At 45.8% G+C, this 23207-nt stretch overlaps 1 protein-coding gene across 7 annotated transcripts; it reads left to right on the plus strand.

The window, feature by feature from the left end:
* The first annotated feature begins 159 nt into the window (after positions 1-159).
* On the plus strand, positions 160-20802 carry arhgef11 (Rho guanine nucleotide exchange factor (GEF) 11). Of its 7 annotated transcripts, none has more exons than XM_069722230.1 (44): positions 160-1998; positions 2486-2518; positions 3793-3807; positions 4140-4231; positions 4335-4439; positions 4708-4757; positions 4844-4901; positions 5009-5208; positions 5321-5392; positions 5600-5707; positions 6071-6119; positions 6753-6790; positions 6925-7017; positions 8072-8140; positions 8232-8336; positions 8569-8667; positions 9133-9175; positions 9360-9456; positions 9578-9700; positions 9847-9879; positions 10650-10673; positions 10842-10968; positions 11461-11554; positions 12038-12067; positions 12848-12980; positions 13098-13304; positions 13534-13581; positions 13967-14115; positions 14399-14539; positions 15392-15468; positions 15561-15686; positions 16078-16195; positions 16288-16436; positions 16532-16607; positions 16716-16898; positions 17057-17138; positions 17265-17345; positions 17529-17584; positions 17684-17836; positions 18038-18283; positions 18564-18671; positions 18800-19107; positions 20200-20332; positions 20456-20802. In XM_069722230.1, the coding sequence occupies exons 1-44, from the start codon at positions 1964-1966 to the stop codon at positions 20503-20505; spliced, it is 4416 nt and encodes a 1471-aa protein (XP_069578331.1). In that variant the 5' UTR covers positions 160-1963; the 3' UTR covers positions 20506-20802. The 7 variants fall into 7 exon arrangements, with proteins under 7 accessions (XP_069578331.1, XP_069578332.1, XP_069578333.1 ...); XM_069722231.1 differs by having other exon boundaries at positions 9850-9879; XM_069722232.1 differs by lacking the exon at positions 9847-9879.
* Positions 20803-23207: the final 2405 nt, after the last annotated feature.

Raw genomic sequence — 23207 nt, forward strand, 5'->3', positions numbered from 1 at the left:
ATATAGTTTTTATAATGTAAGTGTTGTTCGTGTTGGTATATTGTGGATATTAATTGCAGGAATACATCTTTTTTTATATATCAGTTTATTGTGTGAATCCATAGTAGGCCTATAGTCGGGCAAACTGACTGCAGTACACACGTCCGTCCAGCCGGGGTCGCTGTTTCTGCTCTGCCGGGTGATCTTTGAGGACATGGTGGTGGATCAGCAGCAGGCGGTCAAGACAGCAAGATAACAACACTTCAGACACTATTATTTTATAGAACCCTGACTTTAAAAAAAAAAATAATAATAATAATAATAATAATCTATGCAACTAAGAATGTAATTAAAACTGGATTTCCCTGGCGGACCGCGCGAGAGAAGCGAACAGCTGATTTGAACCGCAGTGTTTTGGAGAGAAGACCAAAGGTGGAGCTCCGCTGGAAACCGTCCTGCCTCCGAGCTACCTGGCTAGCATGCAACTTCGGGTCTGAACCTGCACGAAACCGGGACTCTCGGATATATCGAGCTGGGGAACTTGCGCGGAGCTCCCCCCACACCCCACCCCGCTTCCCCACCCCGTCTTTTATCCGCGTGCGTCTGAAGCCATGCCGGCCTTTCTTCTTGGACGCACGAGCGGGTTGAGCTAGCCAGCTGGCTCGCGGGCTCGTTGGCGCAGCCGGTAGCCGAACGCGCGGCGGTCTGGGTCGGCGGGAGCTCCAACGCGATGCCGCTGGTTGAACGTGGCCCAGTCGTAGCGCTAACTCCAGCGAGCTAACGCCAGCTGGATAAGGCTGGCCCGCTTCATATTGTCGTTAACATTCCCTCGGCAGGTATTTAGAAACCCTCCCCCCCCTTAATAAAAAAAAAAACAAAAACAAAGAAGAGAAGCACCGTTAGGTTTCTCTTTTCACTGTGTTTACTCCATCCTGAGCCTCTACGGCCGGACGACATAATCTCTTGCTAATTAGCTCGTTAGCGAGTAACGCTAAAAAAAAAAAGAAAGAAAAGCCCGTCTGTAGGTGTTGTTGTTGTTGTTGTTGTTGTTTACACTGTGATGGCATCCGATTCGTGCCAGTTTACAGTTAAGTTGGATGAGGGTGGACGTGGTCTGGAAATGTGATTTATTTTCTTCCCACGCTGAGGTACGTTGTTTTTAAAGTGTTCATTTTTGCGCACACGTTAACGGCAGCACAGATCACATCAGAAATCACGTGTTCAACGTTAAAACCATCATCTACTCACAAGTAGGATATATTTTGGTTGAAAGCTTCACATGTAAACAAGCCTCAGTGTGTGTGTGTGTGTGTGTGTGTGAGAGAGGTTTTGGTTAATATCTCATTACAAGTGATCGGTAAATGTTAATGAATCCTCTGTGCGTGTTGAAGCGGCTGCTTTGAGCTCATCTCTCCAGTGGATCATCTTAACGCAGACACTACAAGGCTTGGCTGTTGTTGACCTCCTGCAGCATAGCGAGACGTATCATTCATGATTGATGACCTTTGAGGAAGCAGCCTGTCCTTTATCCCCCCCCCCTCCTCCTCCCCACCCGCCACACTACAGTGCATCAAGCCAGTCTTTGTTGCAGTATCTGTCTTAAACCACTGATGTAATACTAGTAAGGAACACTTGGAGAGGGGAGAGACAGTCCGTTTTTGTTTTAGCAGCACTTTGTTTATTAAAAAAAAAGAAATCCCTCCCCACGCCTCACTGCTGCTGGTGTGGATGGGAACATGAGGAGCGCTCCGTCCGACCTGAACCAAACCTCCACGTAGCTTCACCATCTGATCGAAGTGGGACGAAAAAAAGAAAGAAAGACATAGCGCCCCTTCCCCCCCACCCCCTTGTCCTCCTCCTGCTGTGTGGACTGCAAGCTGAAGACGAAAGAGATGAGGAGGATGATGGTGGTGATAAAAGTGGCCCAGTGACGGTGTTGATCCCTCCCCAGGAAGCACCGAAGGAGTGTCACCAGGCTGCAGACATGAGTCTCCGCCAACCCACCTCCACACTGGACAGGTACGAGCCTCGCATCACACTACCAACCCCCGGACCGTGCTTGCTCACAAATGCGGCGCTCCCAGGTCGTTCATTTAACATGTCTTTATCGGGTAGAGGTCCAGTCTGGCCTCCGGAAGAACAAGTGAGACAGGTTGTGCGCTTATGGGGTGATTAACCCTCCCCGTGGAAGAAGAGAAGGCAAAAGACTGCATGCATAACAATAAAGAGTGTCCTGTTTGTGAGATTCATGTCCACGTGTGACGATCCACCTGATGCACTGTAGCTCTTCCTGTCTGTCTGTCTGTCTGTTGTTGTTGTTGTTGTTGTTGTCGTTGTCGTTGCTCACCACGTCCACCATGCAGCACTGTGTCTCTGTGATTGTCCGTGCGATGCATCTTTTGTCTTCATCACGTGTGTTTTCCTTGTTTCTCCCGCCATCATCGTCGTGGTGTGTTCTGTGTGCACGTCTCCCACTACTGTAACTGTGTGTGTCATGTGACAGCAGGGCAGCCAATAAGAAAAACGCCCACCTGCTCAGGTAGGACAGCTGCCCAGTGATGTAAGGTTGTTGTTGTTGTTGTTGTTGTTGTTTTTTGGGGGGGGTGTACAGCTGTGGTAGTAAATCTTTCTGTTATTTCACTGGGAGCTGAGCACCCAACACACACAAGAAAAAAATGTGTAAAAATGATTATGAATTATACACTAACAAATGTTTTATAGCTTACTGGGATACATTGATTCATAAATATTCACCAATACAAGTCAAACCAGAACACTCAATGTTATTATGGCATTGGTGAAGAAACTCTGTTTTGATATGAATCGTTGTCCTTCCACTTAATCACATCACTTTTGATATTGAAACCGATTGGGATTGGATTTGATTAATGCGTATGAAGTGTTGATCTTACGTGTGTTCTCCCGGATACACAAATAAACAAAGCTTTCTTAGAGTAGATCCGTCCATCCACATCACTTTTGGTTAGATATTTTAAAACGGGTTACATCTGATGACCATGTCCATCCGCAGTTAATTTCCCCACCAAAATGTAGAATGATCCAAAATTGAAGTCTTCATCATAGTGCTCGTTTTGTCTGATCAAAATTTTACAAACCCCCAAAAATATTTCAGATGAGGAGTGAAGCCTCCAATCAAGATGAAGAAACCGGTTTGATTTCAGAACAGGGCTCACATGTTATGACATTTTATTTGACGATTGATTGCCGTTCAAATAATTTGTCTGTTTCTGTTGATTTTCTGCCACTATTATAGAATAAATCCAATCCTAATTCAATTATACACCATCTATGAGCATTGAACAATGGACAACATATATATATTTTTTGCCTACTCTGCATTTCAGTTTTTGTGACATAAATAACTAAACTGTACAAAACCTGTTACTGAAATATACAAAGAAATGACTGACGATAACCTGTAATCAAAGTAAACAAAGTACTATGGTGGTACTAACTTGCTTGTTGTTTAATCCTATAATCAGCTGAACAGTATGAAGAGCTTGATATCTTCACATCACAACAAAATTTGTCTGGATTTAAAATAGGTTTTGTGCGAATTGTTCCTTTTAATCCTGTTGAATGATAAAGTATTGCAGCAGTGTTTACACTGCGTATTAAACAAATACGTTCTGGGAAATCACGGCTGACGACCTGTAAAGAGTGTAAAAGGGCACGAGGACGGTTTGATAAAATCCGTCCTCGCTCGTTGATTTCCCGTTCTGAATTTCGTCTCCCTCTCTTTTCTCTCGTCTCCCTTTTTTTCCCGTCTTTTCTGCCACGCTTCGCTTTCAGCCCTTTTGCTGCTTGGTGAGTTTTCCTGTCGACTGCTTCTCTCGTTGCTTCCCGTCTCATCCTCTCGCCGTTTCCACCCCAGCGAATCCGACCGTGTGCCTCCATTCAACCTCTCTCTCCTTCCATACTCTGCGTTCCACTTAGAGTTTCCCTTCTTCTTCTTCTTCTTTTCCTTCTTCTTGCTCTTTGGCCCTGCTCCATCACTTGCTATTTATCTCTCCTTCAGCTCTCTTTCTCCCTCTCTTCATTCCCTTCTCCTTGCCCTCCCCAGAACACTTTTCTAAATTGGCCTGTTTGGTATCGTGACATTTTCAGCCTCCGTTCTGCTTCTCGTCCCTCAAACTCAGGCTCAGCAGTCTGACAATCGGAGACTCGGAGCGGAAGTCCTCCGCCAGCCAGCCGAGAGAGCCGGCGCCCGACGTCATTACCGAGAGCACGGGTAACTGCGACTTCCTGTGCCGGGTTGTGTTCTGGTTTCTGGATGGATTTGAGAAATTTCCGCTTTATTTCATATCGCCCAAACGCCCTTCTCTCTCCCCCAGGTCCCGGTCTCGTGCAGAGATGCGTGGTCGTGCAGAAGGACCAGCTCGGCTTCGGCTTCACGGTGTGCGGAGAGAGAGTCAAGCTGGTGCAGAACGTCCGACCAGGTGAGACGCAGTCGATGTGTTTACGTCATGATCGCAACTATCCGAAGAAATTGCACTCAACCTCAGCAAAACTGAGTTTCCCCACGTGTAACTTTTGTCTGAATTCACTCAACTACTCACTTCTAGAATTTAAAGGTCCTTCGTCATATCACAAACTGTTGTCGGAGGTTATTCTGAAGATTATATTTCAGGTATAATCTGATGGATGGTGATCAATAATTTGTACATGTGAGTTTAAATTCCTCTGCATGTCCGTTGTCCTCCTCAGGTGGTGCAGCGGTGAAGGCTGGTGTCCAAGAAGGAGACCGGATCATAAAGGTTTTTACTTTTCCCTGTTAGGTATCAAATCGTGGAGTTTTTGGTTTCGTCCTGTTTTTAGTGTTGCCGTCTCTCCTGTTTCTCAGGTGAACGGCTCGCTGGTGTCCTCCATGTCACATCAGGAGGTGGTAAAGCTCATAAAATGTGAGTTCAAATTCAACAGGACTATTTTTCCGTTGCCGCTTTTCAAATGTTTTTATTTTTCTGTATCTCCTGATGTTATGTTCTGTTGTTCTGTTATCGCTCTACAGCCGGAACCTATGTCGCTCTGACACTACAAGGGCCGCCCCCCTCGGCCGCCACCTTGCCCTTGGAGCCCCTCCCCACCGACCTCACACCCAATCAGAGAACGTCTCTGGGCGTGGAGGCTCCGCCCCCTCCACCTCCTCCTTTGCCCTCTGGACAGAGCAGCGCCGCTTCCCAAAGAATCACGGGACCCAAACCACTACAGGTGAATCACAGTACAAAGGATTGATATCGTCTACAGGACAAGCGCGTGTCACACATGTTTGTGCTTTTAAAATGTTGATTTGACTGTTTCTGTGATAAATGTGTTGTCTCAGGACCCAGAGGTACAAAAACATGCCACTCAGATACTCAGGAAAATGCTGGAGCAGGAAGAGGCTGAACTGCAGGTAAACACACTCACACACAAAGAGATGAGCTGTCGCAGCTTCAGATCTGATCCCCGTCTGCATCTCTATGTATATGCAAATAAAATAGAGAGTATCCGTAGCATCTGACTTTGTTCTATACTTTACAGAACTCCTGTGCCGCGTCATTCCAATTTTGTGTCTAAAATTTGCCGTTGATAACCGGACGGAGATGTGATTGATTTGCAGGATTTGCTGGACGAGCAGTCGAGGAACCCGTCGCCGTCGCTGGAGGAGCGGATTGAAAGCGCCAAGAGACGAGCTCACCAAGTCCGAGTGAAGATTCAGCAGGATGTGGTGAGGAGATCCGGATGTTTCGCTCATTTACACACTCTGAATATTCCTTTGATACCTCACTTTATATTTTATTATGAGAGCACGATCATGTGTCCTGATGAATGCGGTTATTAAGTTCAAGAAATGGTCTGAAAAAATACAAAATGATCTGCAGCACTTCTCATCTTCTCACCTTCAGTCAACATAATGCAGTAATATACTGGGTTTAACATTATTTCAATTATAAAATATTTAAATGTTGCGCTTCCCCCCCTGATGGGTTGAAAACAAAGTGTTAATTCACATTTAATAACGACATTTGAGCATCATTTACATTTACAGCTTATTCTGAAAATGAACTGCAGCTTTCTTGTTGTTCTTCAGGAGGGAACACGAGCCGAATCTGTCACAAGCTACGTCATCGCAGGAGAAGGTTTGTATCCGAGTAGCTTTCCTTCAGTTTCATTTAATATCTTAAAGCTTCGAGGATTCACTTTGGTTCCAAAGTTAAGTATCAATAACTCAATGACTGACTCAGTCTAAATATTTGGCAAACATGGACCTCTGAGGCCATTCAAATAATTTGTAATGAATGAGGGTGTAACAGTACGTGTATTTGTTCGGTTTGGTATGAAATTTCTCGGGTTTATTTTTTTGCCTTGTGATCATAAAAGTTTCTGTCAGAAGTCTTTATACGGCATATGACATGCCTACGAGCCCACCAGGTGGCGCTCGCGCATTTAACGTGAGCACCAAACCCTCCAATGACAATTCAAATGCAGTTTTTTTCAGACAAGTTGACAAGTTTAAATTGAATTTAAGTTAAGAAAATACTACACATGTTAATGGACATTTTCAATTTTTATACTTGAGAGGAAACAGCACGCAGCCTTTCAGTGCCTCAACTGTTACAGGAAGAAATGTGGACCAATCAGGCAATGTGATGAAATGATAAAAAAAAATCAAATAAAAAAAATACTGAAAACGTACCAAACCGCGAATGTTGCGCCCGTCGTAATGAAAGTTGCTCTGAAACGGGGTTTAAAATCCTTCTGTTCCTTCACAGGACGACTGTCGATGGACTCCGGTGAAGGAGACGTGGAGGTGAGTCGCACACTCTTCTGCTCTCGCACACCGGGGAGATTGTATGTGTGTCTTGTGTGTCTGTGCATGTGACGATCCCACTCATCTCGTCCCCCATCGTCCTCCCCTCTCCTTCCCCTCCCCCCCTTCCCCAGGCCTTTGAGAGTCCCCACTCCTCCCCCTCATTCTCCTTCAGGACCCCCATACACCGACGGCAGAACTCCGACACACACACCCTGTCAGATTCGGTGAGATTGACACACACACATGCTTTCACTGTCCGACTGATGCTCCCGTCAAGGAAACAAAAGAAACATACACAGTTTCTACCTTCTCTTCTGCTCATGCTTAAAACAGGCCCGGAGACTGTTGCTGTGTTCGACATGACGTGCTTCCCGTAGTACACGAACAAATAGCGCTCTTACGTGTCAGGAAAATATCTGCAGCTTTCATTATTTTACCCAGAAGTCAGCGCGTTTTTGTGCCTGCTGTTGAACACACTCAATAAACACAAGGACTCTTCCGTGTGGGGGGATGAAAACACTTTTGTTCTGCTTCCAGGAACAGCTGCAGCTTCCTCAGACGCTTTCATTTGAAAATTCTTTACGTCAGTAGCCCCGCCCCCTTTCCACGACACAGCCAAGATGGCGACCGTTTAGGGTGGAAACTGTTCCAGCGTTTCACCTCTTCTTGTTTTTCGGTCCGTTTTGAGTGCATCATCTTGGTTCTTGTGGTGTACTGCATGTTTCTGTACACGACAGTGTGAACGCAGTGACGCACTCAGAATACTGAGTATTTGAATTTGAAACACAGCATAAATTTATGAGAATCAATATTTGGAAACAAAAAGAAATGCGGTATAAACTTGAAAACAGACTGATTAAACACCCCAGAGTGCTTTACTTTGTGTTTTTTTTTTTTTTTTTTTTTTATAGGTTATTTTAAATATGTCACTTGAACGTTACTAAATGTAATTGACTGTTATGAAGCTCTAAAGTAAAGCAGAGACAGAAACTGCAGGTATTCAAACTCACCGAGCAACATGCGGGCAGGATTTTTCACATTATGCAAAAGCAGAGATGAGATGTTGCAGTGTTCGTTCCTCTTCGTTTGACCCTCGTCACCTCCGTGGTTTTTCCCACCTCTTTGAGGCAAACACTGAAACCGGGACGCTCGAGTTCTGTTCCTATTTCATGCCGCCGCACGTCGGCTCGTATGAATGAAAACGCCGGCTCGGTGTCCTCCAGCGTGCGACCGCTATGCTTCCAATCGTCTGAAATGAGTTCGTGTCTTTACTCCAAGAGCGGAAAGGCCCAGATCATCGGCCCCGAGGAGGAAGATGAGGAAGATGACGGCTATGCATTCAATGAGGTGATTTTTCTTTGGATCTCTTTGTTTTTAGCCTTTCGCTGCACCCTGCGGTCGCTCACGTCTGTCCTCTTTACTCCCGTCTTGCTCTTAGATGGACGGACCGTTCCAGGACATCGAGCTGTTGAAGTCCCGACCGGCACACATGACCGTGTTCATGAGATACGTCTTCACGCAGCTCCTGGACCCCAACCCTCTGGTCAGTCTCGATTTACACAAATGTAATGAAACACAACAGTCTTTTTGTTTTTCTTGTACACTTCTCGTAACTTTGGTAATTCGAGGATTGTTTTTGGGATAAATTTGTCATTTCAGAGTCGTGCCGATAATCTAAATTCTTGTCTTTACTAGTATTTGTGAGCAATATCTTCACGTCCATCAGCGCATGCTCTCCTACACTCACGGTTGCTCTCTGTATTTTGTGTCTGCAGCTGTTTTACCTGTCGGTGGAGGCTTACCTCGGCTCCAGCACTAAAGATGCCCGAGCCCTCGCGCCTCAGATCTGCTCCCACTTCCTGGATCCAGACGCTGTACGTACTAACGTGCCTCTCGCATGCTTCTATGAGTTTTTATCCCAGTATTGTCTGGTTGCTGAGCGGCGGTGTTAGTGGGGATTTTATAAATTGACAAAGAATGCGGGGACTGAGTCGTGTGTTCGTTGTGTTTCGCCGTCTCACTGTTTTACTGTAGATGTTGTTGTTTATGCTGCATTTTAATGTTTAATGTCTGCTATCGTGGCCAGCTCTGCCGTGTAAAAAACATTTTGATCTTTAATGGAATTTCCAGTAAAATAAAGGTCACGTAAAATATCTATGTATGTTGCTGCTTTACGAAATAATAAGACAAGAGTTTTAAAGACAGATCCTCTGATCCCACAACTACAACCCTTTTAACATTTATTATTGTTGAACACTTAGAAAATATGGTTTATTATAAACCCTCATTTAACATTACAGTATCAGAAACATTCAAACTTTCTCTTTTTTTCTTTATAGCCTCTGAAAATCAAAGTACGGGAGGAGTATCTGTCAGATATCGGTAAGACAACTGAAAGCTCGTTGAGTTGTGAGCTTCATAATTGTTTTTTGCACTTTCGTAATTATATTCCTGCCTCCTTATCATTTGTATTGTCCTCTTTCATGTGAGAATTAGAATTGTACCTGATTCATTCAAACACTCAGCTCCACGATTGTCGTTGACACAATGTCCGTGGTCTCATTAGAAAGCCGACTTCACGCCCAGGAGGACATCAGGGGACCTCTGTCTGAGCTGCAGCAGCAGGTGCTGCCGGACATCCAGGACCAGATACAAGACTACAGGTACATTACCCACGATGGGTTGTTTTTTTCTTCAGATCTTAAACATCAGTTTTGACAGAACTGTTGTTCTCAGGAGCTCCTGTGAACCCCTTTGTGTGTGTGTGTGTGTGTGTCTTTGAAGGAACAAGCAGATGATGGGTCTCGGCTCTCTGTTTGGAGAGGGAGACCTGCAGCACCTCGACGGAGACCCAGTGAAGGAGAGACAGGTGGTGGACAGACAGGTCACCGCCCTCTGGGAGATATTGTGAGTCCACCATGTGTTCATTTTGGGTACTCTTGTTCATTTTCTGGACAAGCTGACTCACCTTTATCCCGTCTTGCGATCGCAATACTTAACGCTAATTCTAAATCGCGTGATTTTTTTTTTTTCCCCGCAAAAAATGCCGTCAGCAGAAGCTGTGCTGAAAGTATTTACGGCATAAAGTAAGTATTTTCAAACAAAACTCACTTCGTGAAACAAATAACTCCTCATGTACAACCAGAAAGTCTCTGCCCCTGTTTTCTGGTCACCAAATAAAAGTCTGCGCCCCGGAGGAAACCGGAACAGTTTTTTTTTTTTGTAATTCTGAGCACCGTGGTTTTCTAAATTCATTAGATCTGCAAATTACATCCAAATATTTGAGAAAATCCGCCGCAAAATCAAACATTTTTGATCGCGACAATCACAGAAAAAAAATCCCGGAGGGACCATTTTTATCTAAATGTTAGAATAGAGAGGATCAGGTTTCATTTCCTCAAGAAATATTTCGCAAAGATAATCTGGGTCTAAATCTCCCTGTTAGGTTACTGGATTTACTTCATCATGCCGCGCTACTCGTGAACCGAATCTTGACGCGCACAAAGAGTGTTGAAGCGAGTCTGCTAGGCAACAGCTGCCGTTGTTAGATGCCCAATAAAAGTGTTATTACAAAGCGACAGAAGGACCTCCCTGCTGCTATCATAACAAAGGTCATTGCCCCAGACGCAAACCCTGGAAACCACATGACATTTTACTCCTGTGACTCTACACACACCCACACACGCCCACAGACCAGTTCCTGTCACATGACGCTGGCACCACATTATCTTCTCCTCCCGCAGGTGTGAATGAGGTAGATTTAACTTTCAGGGATTAAAGTGGACATCTGTTTGAAAGCCTGTCGCCTGTTTCACAAGGAGGTAACAACTTTTTCATGTCTCTGTTTCTGCTCCAGATCGAAGCATGAAGAGGACAGAAGGTAAAAGAAATGTCTCGTCTTTTAACAGCAGCACCCGTCCTGAGAGATTTACTAACTTGCGTTGTAACTCGTTTACCGTCCCCCCCCCCTTCTGATCCACTCTCTTCTCCCCTCCCCTCACCGTCTCGTCTCTCTCTCCGTCTCCACCCTTTCGCCGCTCCACCTCAGCTCTCCTCTGGCGTCGGCGGTGCTCCTCTACCTCCGTCACTCCGGCATCAAGCTGAGAGACTCCAAGGTCTTCCCTGGTCTGAGCACCGAGAAGGAGAAGTGGCTCGCTTTCTTAAAGACGAAGAAGGTAAGGATGGAAACCGAAGGCACGCTCCTGCAAATGTGGTCCGAGAAAAAGTGACGTGGTCGCGTTGTGAATGTCCCTTACGAATGGAAACATGAGCCTGTTCATCGACTTCACACTGGAATGACTTGTCACCCTTTCTAACTTCCATTTTTAAGTTTTTTTTATTTTTTATTGATTGGATATTTTTAATACCATCAGAGATAAAAGCTTCGGGATTGTTCCTTAATTAGTTTCCATGTTTCACGTTAGAAACCATTTTGCTTTGCTGTTACTGAATTGCTGGAATTGTTTACATATTCACCTTCAAAGATGCTCACAGGAAATTAATTTGTGGGCTTTTTTTTTTAAATTGTAAAAAGCAAAGTATAACTTTTCTTTATGGCATTGTGACATATTTTTTGCTTCAATAAAATGTACTGGTGTCGCTAATATGACTGAGAATTATGATTTTATTGATTGTATAACGTGAATTTATGGTTCGTCTCTCCACAGCTGAGCGGAACCAAGAAAGAAAAAGATGGAGAGGATAAAAAGAGAAATCCCATCCTGAAGTACATCGGCAAACCCCGGACCACATCCCAGTCCAGTAAATCTCAACACACACACACATTTATGCATAGAAAAGGAAAAAAAATGACAGTAAATGATGGCGTGAATATTTTTAGGTGTATCATCGCTTTGTTAATCATTGTAATAACTTGACATCTGAACACACTTCCTGGTGTAAATGCGATAATGCTCTCATGCATTAATGTTCATTCTTGTAGTCATCGCCATGGTTTCATATGTATTATCATTATTTAAAATTGTGAGTGTCAAAGTTAAGTTCATTATCAGCTCATACTATTTGTACACTGATTTTAGAGGCACATTAAACTAACACACACACACACACACACACACACGCGTGATGCTCTCACTCATTGTATTTGTCAGACAACACTGGTTTCTTTTTGTTGTTTGTTTGTTTTTTTTGTCCTACATTTGTTTATTGAGTTGTGGAAATGTTCATTGTTTCTTGTCGTTCTGATTTCGTTGTTTCTTTTTGGTTCATTTTGTTTTTTTGTAGCGTTCCATGTCCCGTTGTCCCCCCCCGAAGGTACACCTTTCTATTTGTCATTGCACTTCTTTGTTTCCACACACCTGACCGTGGTGCTCTCCACCGAATGTTTGCTGTTTTAGATTTCTGGTGTTCCACCACATTCTGAACACATCGAACCTTTTTCTGCGGACGGCGTGTGAGGGGCGATCAAAAGGGTGTGAGATTGTCCTCGTGCAAAGATCAAATTTTAGTGTCAAGCTCAGAAAACTGGCAACGGAAACTGTTGAGACGCTTCAGAAAGTCTGCGGCGATGAAGCAGTGAGTCGGACGAGGTGCTTTTAAACCACGTTCGGGTTTCAAAAAGGGGCAGAACGTCACTGTCATCGGGGCGGGAGCGACCGGGTGGGTTTTCAGACTGTCTGAGGGGAAAACGTTTTGATGCTAAATTAACCTGAACTCTGGTGCCTTTCCACTCTGGTTCTTCACTCAAAGCGTGCTGAAAACTCACAAGTTTCTCGCCTGCTCCTCACCGCCGCTACGACTTCGTTTCTGGCCTGCGGTGAAAACACAAACGCATTCAGACCAGCGGTCACAAAAAAAACCCCAAAAAAACAATGTGCGTAACACCGGTGCTGACGTTGATCAAGTGGTTGAAGCCTGATGCATGACAGGAACAGTCTTTGACCCTTTTGATCGTACCTCGCATGTGTATTACTTTATCCTACTCTGCACACTTAAGTGCTCACTGTGTGTGTGTGTGTGTGTGTGTGTGTGTGTGTGTGTGTGTGTGTGTGTGTGTGTGTGTGTGTGTGTGTGTGCGTGCGCACGCGCGCGCAGTCCGACCCGGCAGCGTGAGGAACATCATTCAGCAGTTTGAGAACAACACGGAGACGACAGGAGAGGAAGGAGGGGACCCTGCGGACCCCCAGCGGTTGTCCTCCAGCAGCCTGGGAGAGGAAGGCATGGACAGGTAGCTGCCGGGCCTCTTCAACTCGTACCTTCAGCCGCCGGCACGTTCACTCCGTGTTCGATCTAAACGACGAGTCTTCCTCCTCTGCTCTCTCTCCCCTCCCCCACCCCTCCCCAGCCCGGCGGTGTCGGTACGTCTGGCACGCAGCGAGTCCTTGAAGGCTCAGGGAGAAGGGCGTCGGCGGGGCGTCGCCTCGGTAACGGAGTCCGTCCCCCGCTCTCGCAGCGACGTGGACATGGAGGACTGCGGGGAGGAGAGGGAGACGCCGGGCCTCCGGCCGCTGCAGCACAGCGCCTCGTCGTCCGCATCCAGCAGCTCCGCGCGGTAAACCTTCACTCGGCCCCGAAACTCCTCGCCGTGATTTCACAGAATCTTTCTTTTTTTTTTTTTTTTTTTTTTTAAATATCCCACGGGGACGGTTATCGATGAAATAAGCCTACAGGACTCAAAAAGTCTCCCCTTTGATAAGAAGCCCGACTCCCCCTGACAGCAGCCCCAGGAGTTGAGGTGTTCTCCTCATGCCCTCTCTCTCTCCACTCTCTCTCACACTCAGGTCTCTAGAGAACCCTACACCCCCATACACCCCTCGGTCTAGACGCAGGTGAGTTACCACGGCGACCCCACAGGAGATTGCTGATCAATAATTAAGTAGCTGTCTGACAGGAAATACAAGGTGGTAGGCCATCATTTCAGTTTCAGGTCTGCCCGTAATGTTTGGTGAAAACACAGGAGATATTTTGGCTTTATTGGTTTAAGAAAATGTCAAATTATAATCTGAACTGAAATCAGGTCGTTGGATAATCATGAATTTCTTGTTTTTTTCTGTCTCTGTCATCCAAATTCATGCATCTGTTTATTGCTTCTGTCTGTCCGTCACTCCATCTGTGTGTGTGTGTGTGTGTGTGTGTGTGTGTGTGTGTGTGTGTGTGTGTGTGTGTGTGTGTGTGTGTGTGTGTGTGTGTGTGTGTGTGTGTGTGTGTGTGTAGGAGCGTGGACTCACCTCTGGCCCTGCTGCCAGATGCTGCAGCGCTGGAGGAGGAGGTGTGTGACGCTCAGAACTGGCGGGACACGGTTCCTCCTCAGCTCCTCACAGCGCTCAGCCCGAGGGAGGTGGACCGGCAGGCTGTCATATACGGTACGACTTCAGTTCAACACACACACACACACACACACACACACACACACACACACACACACACACACACACACACACACACACACACACACACACACACACACACACACGTGATAGCAGAGATTTTAACTATTATTTACCTCCAAGAATCAACAGATTTGAGAATTCTTTTCTTTTCAAGATCATCATAAATTGTCTCTGGAAGTCACATGTGGCATAAATGTGTCAAGAGTTCAGATGACAGAGCATTTTCTTCATCCTCCTCCTCTTCCTCTTCCCACAGAGCTCTTCACCACGGAGGCGTCCCACCTTCGAACCCTGCGGGTCCTCGACCAGGTTTTTTTCCAGAAGATGAGGTCTGTGCTGAACTCCGACGAGCTGGCCTGCATCTTCCCCAACCTGCAACAGGTCTACGAATTCCACGGTCAGTGTGTGTGTGTGTGTCTGTCTGTGTGTGTGTGTGTGTGTGTGTGTGTGTGTGTGTGTGTCCGTCAGTATTTTTCAGTTTTATTTTTTTACTGCATCTTAAAAGTGATTCTCTACAGAACAGAACGTCATCAAAAAACACAAATTTGCGTATTTTTCTGACTGTGAATTTGTATTTTCTCGCTTCCTTTCATAGTTCAGCCCAATTTTTAAGATAATTTCACATCAAAGAATTAATAACTATTAAGAAAAAGGTTACTAAATGTGGAACATTTGAAAACTTTCCTGCGTAGAATGTCATTACATTTAACGAGCTACTCCTGACACTCTCCTGCACTTTGCACTACCGCGCCTTCAACATGCATATTGCTTTATTCTATATTTTCACTCAATTCTATTAATGTTTTGTCCTGGGTTTAGTTTTATGCATTTTATCTGTTCTTACGCATTTTATTTCTTTTTATGTATTTTGATATGTCATTTTCTTGCTGTGAAGCCCTTTGAGCTGCATTTCTTGTATGAAAGGTGCTCTACAAAAGTTTATTATTTGTATTGTTACTTTTTTCTGATTGTGCCAGTGTTCCTATTTGCGCAATAAAGTTGTACTTCGAGTCGGTGTGTACTCGGGGCCGTATGCTGGCAGGTAAATAATAATAAGTAAAACAAATACTAAGAACAAGGTCGTAACCGTTGGTCGTAAGCCTGCAGCTTTACAGAGTCAATATGTATTCTGGGCCGTCATTTAGAGCCACGTGTTAAATATCACCATCCTACTTGGGCAGAGAAATAACTTTTTTATCCGCTGTGTCGAGCATCCATCTGAAAGTGATCTCGTTTCCTGCATTTACAGCAAGTCTGTGTGAAGCCATGAGGAAGCGAAGAGAAACTCCCATCGTCCAGGACATCGGGGATGTGATGTTGGCCCGGGTGAGCTTCATATCGTGATGGGGTGGGGGGAAGAGGGGGGGGGGGGTCACTTGTCGTATATTCGGTATGTCAACAGTGGCGTGTGTTTGTAGTTCGAAGGTGCAGCCGGAGACGAGTTTCAGGAACGAGCGTCGCAGCTTTGCACGCAGCAGACTCAGGCTCTGGAGCTCATCAAGAACAAACAGCGGAAAGACCCGCGCTTCGCTCACATTATCCAGGTACACACACGCACGCACGCACGCACACACACACACACACACACACCTTGTAACACACACTGTCTCCAGCTACATGTATTGAACACGTCACTCAGAAAAAGAGCGTTGACATGTTTTTAGCAGTAACTTGTGAAGGAGTGTTGCTACTGGACTTATAATAGTATGTATTGTTGTTTTTATTTATAGTAGACGTCTCGGTTGTTGTAGAGCTATAATTATATATAGTTTAGTTTTTTTTTTTCATGCAACACAAGTCCTTATCATTCACCATTAAAAAAAAAAATAAACTATGTTTAAAAGTGTGTTTCCTGTGTGTCTGTCTTTGCCCTGATAACTGATCAGCCATGTTTTTTTGTTATTTATTTTTTTAACCTGCTTGACTTTCGTTCAGGATTGTGAGGCGAGTCCTCACTGCCGGCGGCTGCAGCTCAAAGACCTGCTGGTGTCGGAGATGCAGAGACTCACCAAGTACCCTCTGCTGCTGGACAACATCATCAAGCACACGGAGGGTGAGGAATCAGGAGATTTATATACAAGATATTAATCAACATGTCATAAAGAAAGAATATTTCGAAGAGAGTGATCTTGTTTTCTCCTCCAGCCGCTTCGTCGGACCTCCCCTCGCTCCAGCGCGCTCAGGCTTGTTGCCGAGGGATACTGCAGGCCGTCAACGAGGACGTCCGGGAAACGGAACACCGGCAGCGCCTCAGCCAATACCAGCGCAGGCTGGATGCTGCTCCCCAATTCAAGGTGACAGAAAAGTCTTACTTCCACGAGTTTAACGGTTGTGGTCGGGATTATTTTTTACACCTGAATTTGTTTTGTTTCCGTCCTCGCTCTCACAGAGTCTGGACCTCACCACAAAGAGGATGATCCATGAAGGCCCGCTCACCTGGAGAGTTAGCAAAGACAAGCAGATCGGTCAGTGTGTTTGTGGCGATAAACACAGTGTCATCAGGTGGATGTCGGGTTTTTTTGGGGTTTTTTTACGGCCTTTTAAATCACATGACTCTTGTGTTTGTCCCTCAGAGATCCAGGCGCTGCTGCTGTCAGACTGGCTGATCCTTCTCCAGAGGGGTCCGGACGAGCGGCTGCAGCTGCGCTACCCGTCTCGCTGGTTGGGAGGAGGCGGAGGAGGCAGCGGGGACAGCAAGACCTCCTTCAGCCCTCTGGTGAAGCTGGACTCGCTGCTGGTCCGCTCAGTCGCCACAGGTACACCTGCGGCGCCATTCGGGACGTTTTCAAGTCATTTTCAGACATAAAATTGTGTCTTTCATTCTCCGAATGTGATTTTTTTTTTTTTTTTCTCTCTCCTCGAAGTTTTTTGTGTCCCTGATCAAATGTCCACATCTTGTGTTTTCCCCCTCCAGACAACAAAGCCCTGTACGTCATCAGCACCACGGAGAGGCAGATCTACGAGCTGGTGGCTGGGACGTCCTCAGAGAAAAACACGTACGCTCTTTTTCTGTGATTTCTATGCACTTTGAGCATCCGTGTTCTCCTTCAGCCGCCAGGAACTGATGTTTTGCTGCACCTGCAGGGTGTGTAAACTTTAGATATTTTTTTTTTGCGTCACAGATGGAAAGATTTACTTGAAAAGACCATCTCTTCAGCTGGAGGGTCATCCCCACTGATCAATCACGGATCAATACCGATATCGTGAGTAGATTTGATCTTCGTGGACGATGAATAAAGCAATCTGTTGGAGGTTAACGACATGTTGCGCGTTATTTTATGACGTGTCTTCTTATCAAGCATTTATTTCCATCCTAATAAAAATTTGAAAGGATCCCATTGGCTCGTAAGATGGGTTTGTTTATGCTTACTGTGTTTTTCTTACAGTTCCCCCAGTCTACGCAGTGCTTCCCCAGTCTCCACTGGCAGCAACACCTATGGAGGTAATGACATCATAGTCATCAGCATCGTCCTCACATGTCAACAAGCTGCAAAGGAGATTTGAGGAGGGTTTTTTTCCCCAACTGTTTGAAATCTTCCAGACAACTCCATGACGGAGCCGTCGGATTCCACAGAGACCAACACGTCCAACGACGACGCTGCGCTCTCGGACAACACGCCCACGGACCAATCAGGAGCTTTCATCTGTGGCGAGAGACCGGCAGTCGGCGTGGCAGAGGCCGCTTTACAGGACGGTGAGGAGAAAGCAGCAACTCCACCGGCGCTGTTTAACAAAACCGGAGAAAAAAAAAGAAGCAAAAACGGCTTTGAATTTAATCGTTAAAACTTCATTTTTGTTCAGTTTTTTTATTTGTGTTTGTGTGTAAGCATGAATAAGAACCTCCAGAAATCTGCAATCCGTTCACCCTGTTGGTTTTTGTTTTGTCCCTTCACAGTTGAAACGCTGCGGCATCTCATAATCCGAGACCTGGAAGAGGACGGCTGGAGCCACGACTCGGACGACACGCCCACCAACGAGACGGCCAACGACAGGAGCTCGTTCACGGAGAGACAGCGGCCACAGTCCCTGGAGACCGTCCTCAACTTCAGCACCGAAGAATGGGAGGTGGAGGTGGAGGCGGAGGCGGAGGAGGCCCCGCCCACAGACACGGGGCAACCAGAGGTTCAGGTTGTGAGGAAAGGTAACGGGTCAGATTCGGAAAAGTCGGCCATTGATCACCTGAAACACTTCAGCAGGGTTAAATCAGAAATTACAAACGTCAGTGATTTAAATTAAATCTGGGTGTGTCTAATGGCTGCCTTCCTTTTGCATGTTTCTTCTGCACTCTGTTTATTTTCTGACACACGTTATCATCTCTTTTTCTTTAATCTGCTTGCCGACGACACACTCGTTCCTTCACCTCACTCCTCTACACTCTTCATCGCACTCCTCTTTGTCACACGCCTGTCCTCTTTGCATAGCTGTGGTTGCGGGTCCTTCTTCTTCTTCTCTCCCTGACGACATCACTGATGATGTCACCCTCCCCTCCAATCAATCGTCCGAGTCAAGAGGCGTGGCCAAAACGCAGGGTAATGATGGCCGAACTGGTCAAGTGGTGTCGTTTTCATGTGTGATATATGTAAAAAAAAAAGAAAAGAAAATTTATAACCTCTGCGATGGTGTCAGTTCACTTTGTTATCACGTCGCCGTCCTGCAGGGAACATGTTCTACCTGGTGATGCCGACAGAACAGGGAGAGAGCCTCACCGACGATCTCAACGACCCTCCCACGCCCACCGCCAGCCACTTCCCTCAGCTGCTGGAGGAAGTGATGTCACCGCAGACGCAGCCCGAGGAGCCGGCGCCGGCCCGCGGTCCGGAGTCCGACCAATCGGAGGAGACGCAGCTGGAACAGGAAGGAGAGGCGGGCCAGTCGCCGGCCGGGCAACAGAGTCACGTGATCAAAAACGTGGATGAGATTTTTCACACCATCGAAGGTTTGATGAGCAAGCTGCGCCGGCTGAAGGTGAGTTTGTGTTACCGTGGCAACGAAAGAGCAGCTTTTATTTAACTATGTAAACCAGCCGCCACCCACTCCCAAGTTGTTTGAGGAGGTTAGTGAGACTTTGATAACAGAAATATTTTGCCGTTTTGGGGAATGCATCGTCATTTCTGTCTGTTAAATATGGTGCTACAGTCCTCAACCGGTCTTAAAACTGGAAACAAGTGGCGACAAGAGGCTTGACTTTGTCCAAAGGGTAAACTTCTGAACCACAAAACCCGCCATCGGGTTTAAAAAGGCATGTTTCCTTTAGAAATTCCCCAAATTACGACATTTATCAGCCTGAAACTGTGAAAGTAGAAATTACCATCCGATTTTCAAATTTCCAACAGTCCCTGAACTAGTCATGTGCACCAAATGCTTATTCCAGGAGAAATAACCAAATATCAGCTTAAAATTGTGATATTTCATCTAAATCACTTCCATCCGATCACAAAAAAGTGCACTCCTCAGCAACACTGAGAAGACCTGAATGATTCGACTAAAGACCGCCAGTCACATGAAACATATTCAGTGAATTTTCAACTGAACTGCAGCTGGAGGACGAAAAGGCACAGAGAGGCTTGTAGAGACCAACAGTCAAATGTCAATAGTTCAACATGTACAGCACTTCTTTTTCTATTTATGGGATCAAAGCTGTAAACAACAAGTTCTCCCTACTTCTGGCTATGATTTGCTGTTTCCATAGCGATGCAGGACTTGTTAAAAAGCACTGAAAAATGAGCTCACTGAGTAAAAACTGACAAAAAATGGACAGGATCTGCCTGGAGTTAATCCATTTACCAAAACTTCTAAAACTCACTAATTAACACATTAGGTCTTTTTTTTTTTTTTTTTTTTTTTACTTTATTCTAATTAAAATGAAAAGTAAAAACTCTGAATTATTTGACGGTTTTGTGGCTCAGAGCAGTTTACTTCCTCAAGTCTCAAGTAAATAAGCGTATTTCCTAAAATGTCAAATTATTCCTTTCATTAACAAAGTGTACAACAGATTGTCTATGAAGAACTTAACGGTGCTTAAGATTTGTTTGTGCAAACATATATTTCCCTAAACAGGAAATAGAAAAGGCCCATCACGAACTTCTAGAAACCCTCAGCGAGCCCTCCGTCAATCAGGAGTCGGAGGACCAACCGTGTCTCTCGGCAACCGTCTCCAGGACGCCGTCTCTGGATCGCAGCTCGGGAGATGGTGAGCAGACGCTTCAGTTGCATCTTTGAAGCTCAAGCAGTCTCTGATGATGCAGTTACAACTTCTTCTCTTTTTTTTTTTGCCACGCTGACGTGATATCTTTTTCTCCCCGAACTCATGCAGGCAAAGAGGGCAGCCCAGCAGAGCCCAAAATACTGTCGACTGGATTCTGATGTCGCTGCGGGGTTTCCATTTACCTGCGGTCACTTTAATCTCGGTTGTTGGCGTACAGACAGACGCACTCATACGTACCACCGCTGTCAGACTCGGGGCGCCCTCCACCCTCCACCTGCCGCCCCCCCCTCGCTTCCCCTCGCCCCTCCTCCCACCAGCCTGCGGCGCAGAACATTACAAAGACCATCGCCTTTGGGTTTTTTTTTCTTTGGTTTTTTTTTCTCCTCTCTGTTACCGCGGGATACCAGGAAGGTGGTCGCACTCACCGAGGTTTTCTCATTTCCACCGGAGCGTGGGGGGGGTTTGGGGGGAGTCCAGGGAAGCTGAGTATGAAGGAACAAAAAGACTGCAGACAAGTCGACTGAGGAGGAGAAGCGAAAGCGTCGGAATAATCGAAAGTGGACAAATGACCAAGTAGGATTTTTGTGTAGGAAAGTGACTCGTACGTGTTGCTTTCGAAGAGCTGGTTGAAGGAACGGAGCAGAAAAGTGTTGAAATGTTAATTTAAAAGAAAAAAAAAATCCGAGGGGACCCGTCACCCCAGCACTTTACCCACAATGCATCTCTCTACAGCGGACAGATCAGGGACCGGAGGATTCAGGCTTCATTTTTTTTTAATTTTTTTTTTTAAAGGGGGACGATTGCTTGAGCCAAGATGGCCGCCGGGGGTTTCCCCCCCTCACCCCCCACTGGTTGCTTTGCACCAAGTTCACCGAAGGACTGTGTCTATATAATTCAGGTTATTTGCACTGGGTAAGGAAACGAACATCACACACACACACACACACACACACACACACACACACACACACACACACACACACACACACGCACATGTTCATCTCAGACATTCGCTGTGGAAGACTTCATCATCTCATCCGCTTCAGCCTCCTGCGAAGCTACAAAGGGAAGCGGTTCACCGGTGCGACGTGTTCATCGTTCACGTCGGCCGTTCTGTTTTGGGAAAACACTACTGCGCCGTTTACTACTGAAATGCTGGCGGGTTTCATTTTCAGCGCTGCTTCAGGGGCGAACAGGGATCCACGTGACACGATTGGCGCGGCAGCTCGTCCGGTTGAAGAGATGTCTGAAATTCACATTTCGAAAACTTGGAATTTTTCACCGCAAAACCCTGAAGTCTGCTCGGTCAGATCGCTGCCAAATAGCGCGCCGCTGTCGCCTGTCTCTTAAAAGTCGTGACTGTGCGTCCTTCATCCGTCTCCGGTCAATGTGTTAAATGCGTGGTGAATTCATGCCGTGAATAACTCCCCGCCTCCGATCCAACGATCGTCCCATTCACAGTGTACACCCCCCCCCTACCCCCCAGCATACATCCAAAGTCACGAGAGGATGAAAAGGACTGCGCTCGTTACCGAGTAACTTTCCCTTCCAGCACGGGACAGCTTATATTTCGCAGGACGGAAGGGAACCACGTTGATATTTTGGGAAACGCCTTTTCCTGCTCTTCCTGTCTTCGCATATAAACTGGAAACAAAGGTCAATAATCCACACGCTACGTCTTTCTCACGCGGCTATTGGACACTAACGTTTGTTTTTTTTCACATAGCTGAGCTCCACCCAGACCAGCTGAATAAGCTTCTTTCATGAGAACAAATTGATACCCAACACACACACGCACGCGCTATAACACGTTAAATAATAGCCGTAAAAGTGGGTGTTCGCTTTGGACAGAACCAGGCTCGCTGTCTTTATGCTAAGCTAAGCTAAAACTCTGTATTTCACTCACTGACACGAGAAGTTTGCTTCTTCTCATCGAACTCTCGGCATCAAAAATATTTCAACGTTTTTTTTCCCCCCAGAAGTCGAACTATTCTTTCAGCTATTTTCAGATCATATGTTGGAGTAATTTCTCGTCCTTCATGCGTCTCGGTTGACGGAAGTGAAACTAGCAAAGACACTATAAAGGTTTTTTTTATCTCAAACTCCATCGGTTTGGTTCTCATTCTAACACGTCAGTAAGAAAACAAGTATTCCAACTGTTCCGGTTAAATAACTTCTTTTTAGGAAGTTTTGTAGTTTAACAGTCAAAAAACACAGCGGACTGAATTTGGTTTCAAATACTAAATTAGACGTAGACGAGTCTTTTCGCCAGCTTTTTGTTCAAAAACACATCCGAAGTGAAACCAAACCAGGAGCCAATCAGACGTTAATAAAAACGCCGTCGGAGGCCGATCCTGCCATTAGGACGTCGGGTCGCCGCCCCGTGGAAGGTTCCCATCTTTAGCCGACACTGATGGACAAGGGACGAGGAGTGTGGCACGCTCGTTAAAAAAAATAACAATAAAAAAGGAAACGCCACTTCGGTGCTACCGATCACCAGGACAGCTGATTTTATTTCAGCAGCTGAGCCTGCGTGAACACACAAAAGGAGTTCGCTCTAAAATCACAAAAAATAAATTCTACCAAAGTGAAACGATTTGTTTCGAGGCGTCGAAGGGAACACTTTCTTTTTTTTTTTGTTACTCGCGTTTTGGCTGCTGATTTTCAAGCACCTCAGACCAGAAGTTTAGTTCAATACTTTTAACACTTTTTCATGTTACGATATCATCACATCCTTCACGTGAACGGCAGAAAGGTCTGAGCTGTTTGAATCCCGGATCTCTTTTCTAATAAATCTTCCGCCGCCTTTATCCCTCCCCATCTCCGACGACAGCATTTTTCATCTCCAAATTTCTACCTC

The sequence above is a fragment of the Brachyistius frenatus genome, unplaced genomic scaffold (genome assembly GCF_029030835.1).
Source record: "Brachyistius frenatus isolate BFR_SWC_R1_liver_20210118 unplaced genomic scaffold, ASM2903083v1 Contig_284, whole genome shotgun sequence".
In the NCBI taxonomy this organism is placed as follows: domain Eukaryota; kingdom Metazoa; phylum Chordata; class Actinopteri; family Embiotocidae; genus Brachyistius; species Brachyistius frenatus.

Excerpts from the sequence above, each read along its gene's own strand:
- arhgef11 (XM_069722230.1), top strand. The coding sequence starts at position 1,964 with ATGAGTCTCCGCCAACCCACCTCCACACTGGACAG. Across the intron at positions 12,068-12,847 it reads CCCGTTGTCCCCCCCCGAAG|TCCGACCCGGCAGCGTGAGG; the intron begins GTACACCTTTCT and ends ACGCGCGCGCAG. Across the intron at positions 18,284-18,563 it reads GGTTCAGGTTGTGAGGAAAG|CTGTGGTTGCGGGTCCTTCT; the intron begins GTAACGGGTCAG and ends CTCTTTGCATAG.